This window comes from Hyperoodon ampullatus, assembly GCF_949752795.1.
Source record: "Hyperoodon ampullatus genome assembly, chromosome: 6".
In the NCBI taxonomy this organism is placed as follows: Eukaryota; Metazoa; Chordata; class Mammalia; order Artiodactyla; family Ziphiidae; genus Hyperoodon; species Hyperoodon ampullatus.
The window spans coordinates 121,743,590-121,756,575 of record NC_136919.1 but is presented as its reverse complement, the minus strand read 5'-3'; the positions used below and the strand labels follow the sequence as shown (position 1 = coordinate 121,756,575).

The window sequence follows — 12,986 nt, the reverse complement described above, 5'->3', positions numbered from 1 at the left end:
AAGTTCAGAACCCTGGGAATACTGACCAAATCTGTGCTAAATTTCTTTGTCTCCATTTCTTACTGACTTTTATTATGTACCCTTTATAAGCATCCAAAATATTCATTGATGGAGATTATTTTAGGGTGATATGTCTTCCCAAATTGTACTTTGCTGTACCATTAAGTATTTGGGAGAGTGTCATATAATATCAGACACATTGTTAGAAGATGAACATAAGGCAAACTTATTTTTTTAGTGAAAAAATATTGAGGGGAAAAGTGCACCTGACATTCAGGAATATATGGAAGATACAAGACAGTACTACACCAGTAGGGAAGATGAATTAGGGGAGAAGTAGCTAAGAAAAATATGGTAAGTGTGTATGAGATTGAACAAAAGAGATTAGAGAAGCTTCAAAAATACAAAGAGTTGAGCAGTGTTTCATGGATTTTTTTTTTTTAGGTGAAAAATTAGATAACTTCCAAAGCTGGAGCTGAATCGAATGTTAAATAATGGCAACAGGTGACTTAAAAAGAAGCTTACGGAACCTAGAACAAGTGCTTCGCTCGCTAAATTATCCTAGAGAGGTGGATTGTGTAGGGTGAGCTACAATATCAAACTTCTTTGTATTATTTTCAGTAATGATGTGAGGTAATGCTTGACATGAGGGGAGTATCTAAATAAAAATCTAGATTTTATCTGGGTCCTTTAAATTTTTTTCCTTGAAATGACTAAGAGAGTTTTAGAAAGCAGTTAGGAGTTTGTTTCTAAGTAGGAATTAATGAAAAATTCCAACTCAGGAGATTTAAAACAACTTTTAGAAGTAGTAGCACAATATTGTTAGAATCAGGTGTGGTCTCTGTACATTTAATCTCACGGAAGTGTAATGGATTTCATTAGTTCTGTAATTTACCACGCTCGCACATTTAGTTGGGTGGTATTCCTTTTTGATTCAGAAGATTCTAGTTAAAGATTTCTTATGACAATTTATACCATGCTTGAAGATTGTTATTAAGCTATCTCACTTAAACCTTTTGCTTTAGTTTCCACTTTCCAAATGTGACTTACTCGCCTTTGTAGGATGTCACAAGGTACATTTCTTCTCTAATTCTGCCAACCTAATACGGTACTCCCGTCATCCTCTTATCGTTTAATACCTCTTTTTCTTCCTCCCTGGGATGGCTGACTGGTTAAATGTTCCCCCCACTAGAATGCAGCCTGACATCTGGGGCTTTTTGTTTAGTTCACTGCAGCCCCCCACATCTCGAACTGCCTGGCACATCTTAGAAGCTAATTAGACATTTATTCAATGACCGTGTCGAGGGACGAGTCCAGATTAGGCATATGTTCAAGTAGTGAGGGAAACTGGGTTGGTTTAACCCAGTAGCATCCTAGATAGTCTTGTTATCTAGGGAAAGCTAACCAAGAGAAGGCTGCGAGTGAATGGATACTGAGGAGACCAGGGAAGGCTTAGCTCTGATGACTGCTATTACGAGCATCCTATGTGAGAAGCAGAAGGCATTCCCTCGTCTGCTCCTACAGTGTGTACCAGTCATATACTGGTTCCTCAAAACAGGGAAATCTCTACTATCCAGACTGGCAGGGGCTGAATCAGTTTGAGTAGGCAAGTTTTCTTCTTCCCACTTTAAGTATTAACATTTTAACAGACATTTTGGATAGGAATAATTCTAAAATATACTGATGATTCTCCTGTCTTCTGGATACAGCATTCAAACATTTGATTTTCTTATTGACCCAAGAGTATCATTAAGAACAAGCTTAGATTATCTTATAAGATAGTAATGTCTGCAGGGTTTCTTGAGACGGGTCGTGCTACTTGCTGCTGCTTCAGATTGCTCGCCCCGATCCGACACGCACGCATACACATACAATGCACCCTCCGCGTATTTTGATTCTTTATACTTTTTGGCCATTTTAAAGTTTTTTCCTGACATCTGCTGTTTTTCGTGTTGGCCTGTCAATTTATAATATCTGTTTCTCTTACTGTTTCTAGTCTAAGTCCTTAGAAACTAGGTAACCAAGAGTTTTGAGATTGTTTAACGTAAGAGGTATTAAATGCAGACCTGTCTGTTTACTATTCATAATGTGGATAAGATGGACACATTTTGCTCAAAAAAAGTACTTTTTCATTTCCTGTTTTGAACTGTCTTACAGAGAGACAAGGTTGCTAGAGCAGTTTTCTCATTGGGTAAATTATAATTTTACCCATGAACATAAAAGGGAAACAATTTATGTTTGTCCTGCAAAAAACAAAATATAATCTTATCATATTTGTTCCCTGCCTTATTGAAAAAAATTGGGCAAGGATGGGGAGATTTATGTATATGTTTGAATTTTGTGGAAAACAAATGTTCTAAGTAAGTACATTATCACATCAGTTGAACAAATACTTTCTGTGCCTTGTTGTGAGAGAATCAGTGAAGGCACTTCTCCTTGAGAAACAAGATCTGTGTGTGGAGACAGTTAGACAACAGTACACGGCAGAGCATCGGGTGTCAGATACTGAACACCTGGGGAGTCGTTCTGAGAGAGATCCTTGTGGATCAGAAAGATGGCTTCATGGGAGGCTTGAGATTTGACTGATGATTCACAAAGAATGAATGACAGATAACAGAAGAGTAGGATACCTTTCTAGGCTGGAGGAATTAGCGTAAGCTAGTAAGGTAGATTCCAAATGGGCCTGATGTCAGGGGAAGATAGTAAACTGGTCAGCCTAGTCACAGTTGATAGCTTTTCCAGCCCTGTTTTCCTCATCTGTAACTTAGAGTTCCTAATCTTTTCCCTTTGCAGCTTTGTGATAAAGAGCAAGTGAGGTAATGTGAGAAGTGTTTGCAAAACCATAAAGCCTACTTGTGTACTGTAAGACCGTACATTTGCTTTATTAGTAGGAGAAAATGGACTAGATCGAGTAAGGCTAAGCTTTGGAAAATCAATAAATACTGTGGTAAATAGACTGTTGGTACTAAAGAGTTTTTGTTTCACAGTTAATTTGCCTACACTGGTTTAGAGTAGGGGATGGAATCTAAAGGGTCTTGTGCATCACTTAGTTATTATGGCTATTGTGTTAAATTATGAGTTTTTGACAGCATTTCTTTTATTTCCCTGATTATCCAACTTTGTGGAATTAAGCTTATTAAAAATCTTTTTCTGTTTTTCCTAACAGTTTGGTAAAGGGAGACACAGCAGCCTCTCTGCCCATCATCAGCTATTCCCTTACCTCATATTCACCTTATGTAGCAGAACTTCTGGTGGACTCCAATGTAGAACTCATAGCAAAGAATGACTTACGCTTCATAGATGCTGTCTACAAGGTATTTTGAATTTATGAAACAATAATTCTTTTAGAAGTCATTGAATGGTTTTCTTAAGATTAATGTTATTATAACTCAAATATATGCCACATACATAGTTGACAGAGTATTTTCAGATGCATTTATCTCCTGTAAATGCAGTCCCTGTTATAATCAATATGCAATTCAAGTTTGCTGTATGTTTCATACTCGAATAAATATGAGGACTGGTAATTGTCATTCGTTATCATTTGCCTTTTTTATATCAAATTTTAGTAAAATTTGATATACTGGCAGAAGTTAGAGAGAAATGTGGTTTTAGTGAGTAAAGTTTGTGGTTCAGAAAATTGTGAGTTAATTTAGTTGTTTATAAGAAGGGACTACAACTTATGTTGGAACAACTTGTGTTCCTTGAGGTCTGAAACCATGTCTTATTATCTACTCCAGTACCTGCACTTGTACTATATGTATCCTGAACTTAATCTCATGTTTGATTTTTCAGAACCCTACTTTGTATCATTAATTTTTGCTCACGTACTGTGGTTTTCTTAACCTTTTTTAAAAAAATAGTAAAACCCATTTATCAAATCAAATCTTGATTTTTTTCTTTTTTAGGTAGAGTTTGATGAAGTGGTAGCCTTTAAATATAGTCTCTGTTTAATCTTCCCTTTCTTTGTCTCTCACCCCAGAAAGCTTCCATGGAAGCCTGAGAGGCATTTCTAGGAAATCCCAGGGTCCACAGAGTAGGTTTTGAAAATTACTGGTTTAATCTGTATCTCTCATTTTATACATGAGAAATCGAAACTCAGTAGCCTACCAATTTGTCTAAAAATCAAGTCATGATTTCTATAAACAAATAGAACTGTGGTTTTCTGATATCTGCTAGAGTAGAGGTTTTTTTTTTTTTAGTACCTATGAGGATATTTGAACTTTTTATATCTTTTTTCATCTCTCTGGACAGCTATCTATACTCTGGTACATCCCTAGCTAACTGTTTCCTACCTATTCTCCTACCTGGTCAGGACTCACAGCACCCCTACAGGTTCCTTTAGTGCCCTGTATACAATGGCTTAATCCTCCCCTCTCTCCTCTCAGAAATGGCAGTACACCCCTGACCAGGTGGTCATTTATAATTTTGGATTTTTGAAAGAACTTGCTCCCAATTATTACATTGATCTGTTTCCTCTTTACAGCTTCTTCGTGATCAATTTAATTATAAACCAATCTTGACGAAAAAGCAGTTTCTCCAATGTGGATTTGCAGAATGGAAAATCCAAATTATATGTGATATTTTAAATTGTGTGATGAAAAAGCACAAGGAGTTGAGTGGTCTTGAGAAGGTAATTTTATTAATAGATTTTAGCTTAGGCTAAGTTGCTATATTTTAATGTATAAAGTCAATACCCTAGTCAGCAAATTAATGCATAGTGCAATTACTGCACTATTCACAGGTCTGGGTAACCTTACAATGCCTGATGTTTGCTTTAAATACTAGTGACTTGTTTTTGCACATTTGTGACTTGGAGCTACTAGTCCTAAACTAATAGTTCAAACATAATACATTTTCATCTCTTTGTAGTTTTCAAAAGACGTGTAGTCTCATTAGACTCGGCATTATTTGGCAGTCACATTTCATATGAAAATTTAAGTGATAGAGGAATTTAATATATACATCATGCTTTCCCACATAATTTATGACATCTTAATACCTTTTTTTAAGACTCCATCACAACAAAGAAAAAAAATCAGTTCTGCTAAGTCAGAACCTTGTTCAAGCGCTGAGAAGACATCAACTGAACCTGTGGGCATTGACGTCACTGGCAGGTTTATGACTTCAGGAAAGGTGGGAAAATACAAAGAGAATGTGTCATATAGTGTTAAGAGTTACCTACCTAGTCAATCCAACGTATAAGGTTCACTTTTCTGACTAGCATCTGGTAAAACATTCTGCTTAGACATTAGAGTGTAAGGATTTTTAACAGTGCATATCACATATTATCTGGGAACATTCCTAAAGTTATAAGAAGAGGGTAGAAATGTACAACCAAACAGCCTGTCTCTTTATATTTCTAATCTTTAATTCTGCCTCTTGCGATCATGAACATTTGCACTTAATTACATATCTAGTCTTCCTAAAGACCCTCCCTTTACTTACAGTGATAGGTCATGATTTACATACATTCATATTTCTATACCAGGACTGTGAATTATCCAATGATTGGTAGTTCCTTAAATCTATAATCTGGTTTTGGGGTAGTGTTTTGAATATTTTCTCTTTGTTGGTAGATATCTTCCCTGCCCTTGTCTCCTTCAAGCACCTGTGGCTGAATGAGTCCAATGCCATTAGGGGTAGTTTTTCCATCTCCAAGGGAAAATGAAACCAAAATATTATTTTATAATGGTAAATATATTTTCAGCTGTCTTCCACCTTGGGCAAGCCCTTTGAGATTGAAGGATAGACTACCAGATGAATAACTGATGTGTCATTAGATAAAGGAATGTGAGTATTTTTTGGCTGAAGTAAAATCTAGGGAATTATTTTTCCCCAATTCAAAATATGAGTTATATAAACAGAATCTGTGAAGATATTTATACTTTATGCCATTACAAAAAGTAATGACATTTAACTGTAAGAAAAAGGCTCTTATGTCAGTAACTTTAAAATAAAATATGCCTGTTTTGCTCCAGGTGATGAGGGCAATATGAAAAGGAATGTAAGTGTCTTGTATCCTTTCCCAACTAGAATTTATCTAAACAGGGATTTTCTTACACTGATTTTTTTAATATTCATTGTGCTTAGCACAGGATTAAGTCCACTGTAGGGACTTACTAAGTATGAGTTGATAGAACTGAATGTATTTTTCAATCTTCTGTTTCACTATGGGGTCTGAGGGGTGATCTAAATTGTCCTAACAAAGAAAGATACAAAATTTGAAGACATTAGACTTTTTAACTTTCGTAAAATAAAGTTTCCTTTGTTATCCATCAAAATTCTGTAAATTACATCAAATTCTTAATTCTCAGAAATTTGAATAGTTATTAAAAGTATTCCAGTTTAGAAAAGTTGGAGTAGTTAGTGCATTCCTTTGTTTACATGAAAAACTGAGTCAATACTGAAGCAAGTTCTCTCCTCCCCAGTGCCTTCTCTGGGGTGGTAGTTGTGACTTCTGTGTCAGATGTGCTGAGTTCATGTTCATACGCAGGTTGCCCGTAGAAAAGAAGTAGACAAAAGAGTCCTACGTAAATGCGGTTTGACCTGGTGCCTTTACTCTCAGGACCTTCCCTTAGTTTGAATTGTTATTGACAGTCTTATGTTTTGTGGTTTGTTTAATACAAAAAAAAAATTGTAATGAGTCCTACTCATAAAGCCAGTTCTTGATTATCTACATGTGAATAGTGTGTTAACCTTTTAAAAATAACTTCTTCTTATGGAACATTTCAAACCTGTACAAAAGTATCCATTCTGTGACTCAGCAATTTGTCAACTCTTTGCTAATCTTGTTTCATCTTAATTGTAACCACTTTCCCAGCATCTTTTCTCCCAAACCTGAAACCATTTGAAACAAGTCCCAGACATCATTGAATAAATATTTCAATATTTTTGTAAAATATAAGAATGCTTTTTAAAAATCATGACCACAATTATATCATCACACCTAAAATAATATTAATAAGTTTGTAATATTTGGTATATGCATATGTGGTAATTTAAACTTCTGTAAATCTTAAATGGAAGATAGGATGTTTCTTTTGAATGTTTAAAATAATTGTGGAGAACAGGGAAGCATCTCTGACATGTTTTTCTCTGCGCAGAAGAAAACTGTGGTGATCCGGCACCTGTACAATGAAGATGGTGCTAACATTCCTGAGGATACAGTAACAGATGTTAGTGAAGCATTTGATATTTGTGACTTAAAGGCTGCTGAAATAAAGATTCCTGAATTACAGGTTCCTGAAATTAAGTGTGAGCAGGAAGTAAGAATCTGGGACTTCTTTAACAGATGCCGATATTTCTTGCTTTGATATACATGATTATTTCAGCATCTAATCTTTGGAACATTTCTAGCCTTTTAAATTATTGATCATGACATGTTACCTTTGTTACCATTACTTAAGAATCAATAAGTCTTACTGAATATAATTCAAAAGATATTATTTGCTGCTTATATTTAGGGTACTAGGAGAGATGTCATGGGTAATGCAAAGATGAATAAGACATAGGACTTGACTTCAAGGAATTGACAGTCTGGTGAGAGATAGAGATATACTACTTTGTTTAGTGAAGGTTCTTTATCACCTCTTCCCCATATTGATGAATGGAAAAAAATGGTACATTACCACCTTTTCATTTTCCTTTTGGGACCCTTGCTGTCCTTTGCTCTCTCTCTCGGAATATCATTGCTATTACTTTATTGCCACAGACCCCATTATAGTGTCTCGTCTCTACTGCTTCTGTTAAAACTTCTTTTTCTGTCCGACTTCTATGTCTTGTGACTTCTATACATCTTGGTATACAGTTGGCATTTAAAAACTACCAGATGACCATTAGGCTTACTTCCTGTTTATAGCAAACAGAACAATCTCAGTTCTCAGTCATTTCCTCTTAGCTTTCTGCTAGATCTAGTTATAAGAAGCTAGTCACTTACAGTTTTATTGTACAAACTGATACTGTTCTAAGAGCTTTATACAAATTAATCCATTTAATCTTACAAGACCCAAATGAAGTTGGCACTCTTGTCATCTTTTTTTTTTTTTTAGATAAGGAAATTGAGGCATCGGACATCTCGCATGAGCTAGTTTAAGTGTCCAAGGTGCCTGCTCCAGAAGGAGCACTCTTAACTCTCATGCTGTCCTGCCTGTTGTAACTATTGAAACAACACGTGGAAATGGGAATACGCTGAATTACAGGAATTTTAATCTGCGTAATATTTTTAATCTTTCTAATCATTTTAGGATACAGAAGTCAATCCTGAGGTTATTGCACTACAGACTATGCTTGCTGAATGCCAAGAAAAGCTGAAGAAACTGACTTGCATAGAAAGTAGATTAGAATCTTTGGAAGAAAAAATGAAAGGGAAAGTGATGGTGAATGAAAAAACCTGGGCCGATCTTCTAAGTCGTGTCACTCTTCTTGAAACAGAAATGCTTTTATCTAAAAAGGTATTTTCTTTCCTTTACATTTATAGAATATCTCAAGATACAATAAAATAATTCCTTTGTTCATTATTATTCTCTTATTTGGAATGTTAAATAAGAGAATACTTAGGTAATGGGAAGTGTTCAGTTGGGATGAAGGCCTGTTTAGGAACACCCTGTTTGGTGATGGTTGTTGTGACTATTGCTTTTCTCTTCATCAAATAAGATAATCTGACAAACTTGTAAGCTGAGTGTTTAGAGACAGTTATGTCATTTCTGGTCCTAGTCTGTCTTTCCTTCCTAGAAAGTTAGTAGATTCAAGTTTTCTCTCTCCTTCCACATTTAAAAGATCAGTTTTTATATGTAGGGATATTTATATTTTGCTTATAAATAAAAGTAAGTATTTATTATGTCATCTATATATTTTATGCTTAGCAGTAAGAGCATAAAATGAGAACATATCTTTTTATTTTATTCTAAATACTGAACTGTATCATTCCAGAATGATGAATATATAGAGTTTAATGAGATGAGTGAAGACTGTGCTTCTAGTAGCGACATGGATAGTCTCAATCCGGGTAAGTTCTTGGCATACTGGAATTGGTGATATGGTAAGGAGTTTTCACAAAAATGTTTTTATAGTACTTGGTCGTTTTAATTATCCTCAAACCTTATTTTTTTAGAAATCGCAAAGCTCCTAAAAACAAAGAAAATATCAAACTTACAGACTATAAGTCAAGGATTGCTAGAAAAGCCGACTTACATGTCTTACATGTAGTAGTCGAATAAATTCCAGTGTACAAAATTGCAAACTTTTAGAGATGTTTTACTCTTTTAATTGCAAAGTGCTTTAGAATAATAAATGGACCTCCAAAGTTTCTAATTTAAACTTAAGTAGTAGCTTTTGCATATGTAAATAATATATGTAAGAGAAAAAAAACACATTTGTCAGTAACCTGTAAAGTGTTACAGACCTCTTGCATTTCAACAGTTCCCTGATGGTGATAAAATGAGAAGGACCTAAAATTAGGACACATCTTCTCCGTGTCACTTAACCTCACTAGGCTGCTGACATTTTCATTGTGACGGAGCAGCAGGGGTAAGATTTCTGAGCTGCTTTTCAGTTAAAGCTTTAATTTTTTTGATTCTTATACTTTTTGAAAAGACAAAGGTCTAAGTTTTGTCATGTTTGTAATTAAATCATATTTGCAGAAGAGATATTTTGTCCAGTTGAGCATTCATAATGAAGCTAACTTTTTAAATCTGTGGGTGTTTAACCTCATTAAATCTTTCAGCTACTATGTGTATAACAATTTAACAACAACACATTGTAGTGGTAACTACAGGCCTGCACTGTTCCAACTGCGATAGTAAAACATTTAATTCTCAAAGCAAGATAAGTGCTATTATAATCCATATTTTGCAGATGAGGAAGAGAGATTAAATAACTGCCCAAGGCCACACAGCTGTTGAATGATGGGACATGTTTGAAAAGAGGCAAACTAGCTTTGACGTTTTCTCTTCAACACTACATATTCAGTGCACGTGCCAGTTTCGTTGCACAGAAAACAAGTTCAATAATTAGGTTATTAAATAAAATTATTTGAGATACATTAAATAAAATTATTTGATATGCTGCTTCTGGCAGTAGATTTATTATCGACTACAAATTTCAGATTTGGTAAAAGTTGACTCTTTTCCATTTATCCTTCATTCATTACTCAACAAATTTCAAAGCTCAACTCTAAGATCCTTGAGAGAAAGAACTTCATCTTACGATCTGTCGAGCATAATGTCTGTGCTTCTGTCACCAGTATCTATCTGTATATGGTAGAAATCAAGTTTTTATGCATTGAAAGAATATTGAAGTCTGCTATTTGCAAAACATTGCCTTTTCCAAGTTCGATTTCACCTGTTTGGACTTAGTACTTTTTAAATAACAGGTTACAGAACATACTTTTAACACATTAGTCCTATGCTAAGACTTAAGAGTGATGAGCAGATAGACCAGTATCTGAAATGGATTATAGGTTATGAATGAGTTGAATACCTAGTCTCAAAAAATGTATAATCTGACCCTGATCAGTTGAGTCAAATTTATGAAGCCTGACACATTACACCTTACCTCTCCATGCTCCCTGGAAGCAGAGGGTTTGAATTCCTTTTGATGTTGAGAGCAACAGCTCACCAGTCTGATCTGAGGATCATGTTAAGTTGGGAATGCTTTTGGTGAAGTTCATGCCCATTAGTAAGTAGAGGAATGGAGGAAACGGGCAAGAGAAGGAGACAGGAGAGACTGTGGCTCCATGCGAGACCAGAGTCCTCATGTGCTAACACTTTGTTCCCTGACTGAGGTTGTCTGTGTAGGCTTACAGTTAAACTCTGTAAACCAGTTTAAATGGGTACCTGATTTTTTTTTTTTTTTGGCCTTGTTTTTGCAGCCAAATGTACCATGACTAAAGACATAGGGCTTCTGAGATTGGTTGGACAGGAGCTTGTCTTATCTCTGATGTTCTATATCCAATTCGATGGTAGGAAAGACTTGCCATCATTTTGTTGAATAATATCAGGATACTGGAAATGGAAAGTTGTTCAGTTCTGTAGAGTAATAAATCTGAGAACCTGGATTTTAAACAATTGTTTTCCATACATATCAACTTAGGGTAGAATGTTTCCTGATTTTTAGGAAGTACATATAGTCAGTTTTAGTAATAGTTGCCACCATTTTAAGAAAAGAATATACACGGATCAGTAGCTTATTTAAAAATACATTAACCTGCGTATTCAATTGATTGCTATCATGATAAAGATAATATTACTTTTTGTGATTTTTATTGACCAGTTTTTAACATCCAGATTTCCGTATGCAGGTCATTATCCTAAAAGAATATTAAAAACTCATCTAGACCTATACCAGTAGGCATTTTATTTTGAGATGTTTATGTTTCTTCCCTCTATACATAAAATTTTAGATATTTGACTCTACTATGAAAGGAAAAGGTAACCTAAAAATTAATTTCTCCACAGATAGAAAAAGCAAAGAGGAAAGGCAAGCAGATATTCCTTTGTCCTCTGGTTATAGTATGGTATCATCCGATTCAGCTCCCAGAACCTCAACTATTAATTACTGTGGTTTGAAAGAGATTTCTGAGGTAAGAAGAACGGGCAACTACTTAGGTGATTTCCTTTGTAAGGTCAGGAGAACAAGCAAGCATTAGATTTAGTTGGAGAAGCCATGGGCTTCTACAACTAAGATTCACTAAGATTTAGTGAAACTGTAAATCTTAATCTCATAAAAACTCTTTGTGATAAATAAATGGTACTTAATGCAATGTTTTAGACTGTGTTTTATATGTTCACGGCCCATCTTTGATTATGGTTTACTTTGAGAAATGGCCTAAATTTGTTGCTTTTTAAATTAAAGGAAACAACAATACAGAAAATGGAAAGGATGAAAAAAATGTAAGTAACAGAAAAGGGGCAACAGAAATTCATTTCTCTATAGGGAATTGTGTTGGATTACAGTATATAAAGAATGTGCATGTGTGTTTCAAACCTTGAAGGTCCCTCAGTCAGGTGTGGAATTTCCTTCAAGACTCCAGTGGATCATAAATCCACCTCCAGTTATGTGTTTGTGAGATGAGTCACTGTTTTTGTTTCCAACAAGTGATGTAAAACATTGTTAATGGAATTAATTGCAGATTAAAGAGTGCAGTGATATTTTTGGTTGATAATCAAGAAGTTATCTATTTTTGATAACTACTTTATCAAAATATTAAATTGTATATGTAGATGGATGGTTTGGAGACATTTTAAGTATTGTGAAAGTATTGCTAGTCCTTTTCAGAAAATTGTTGGTATGGTAATACTAGATATGATACTTTCATCTAGTACAAATATGAAATTACATGATTTTTTTAAAGAACAGTTGAAAGAAAATATGAATTGAAATTGTGTAAGATTATCATGCAGCCTACTACTTTAAAAGACTATAATTTTCTTTTTTTTTGGAAATTGAGATGCGCTGAAATAACTTATGCTTCAAGAATTAAAGACGCATAATTGACTCTAGTTCTTTTTCCTCCCCTTCTGGCCATAGTATACTTATTAACAGTAACTACCTATAAATAATCACTGAAATTTATTTAAGGCTCAAAAGCATAACTGCAGCAACCTAATTCCTATGCCTCACTATGAATTTGTTATTTACTTAATATATTATTTATGTATTGTATTCCAGGTTTGAAGAAACTGCAGAGTTACTGAAATGTCCAAATCACTAATTATAGAATTTTCTGCATGAACTTCTCTAGAACTTTGGCTCCTGTACATGTTATATATTTTAAAGAGTTCTCTATGCAATTTTAATATACTGTAATATTTTTATTAGAATTGGAATTCCATTTGGTATATTAGCTTTTTCATTCAATGTTGAATAAATACTTAAATATTTTTGTGCTGTGATTATACCGCTTTACTGTTTTACTATTCTTAGGGAAACTTAGGTGCCAGTACATTTCTTTTACAGCGTGAAGTCATTCCATCACTATATTTTTG

At 34.5% G+C, this 12,986-nt stretch overlaps 1 protein-coding gene across 1 annotated transcript; it reads left to right on the top strand.

The window, feature by feature from the left end:
- Positions 1-494: 494 nt before the first annotated feature.
- Positions 495-12,712, top strand: CEP44 (centrosomal protein 44; the record flags this gene model as incomplete). Its single annotated transcript, XM_079706921.1, has 10 exons — positions 495-583; positions 3,167-3,314; positions 4,487-4,633; positions 5,014-5,136; positions 7,107-7,268; positions 8,247-8,453; positions 8,932-9,007; positions 11,457-11,581; positions 11,854-11,891; positions 12,670-12,712. The coding sequence occupies 10 exons, from the start codon at positions 495-497 to the stop codon at positions 12,710-12,712; spliced, it is 1,158 nt and encodes a 385-aa protein (XP_079563047.1).
- Positions 12,713-12,986: the final 274 nt, after the last annotated feature.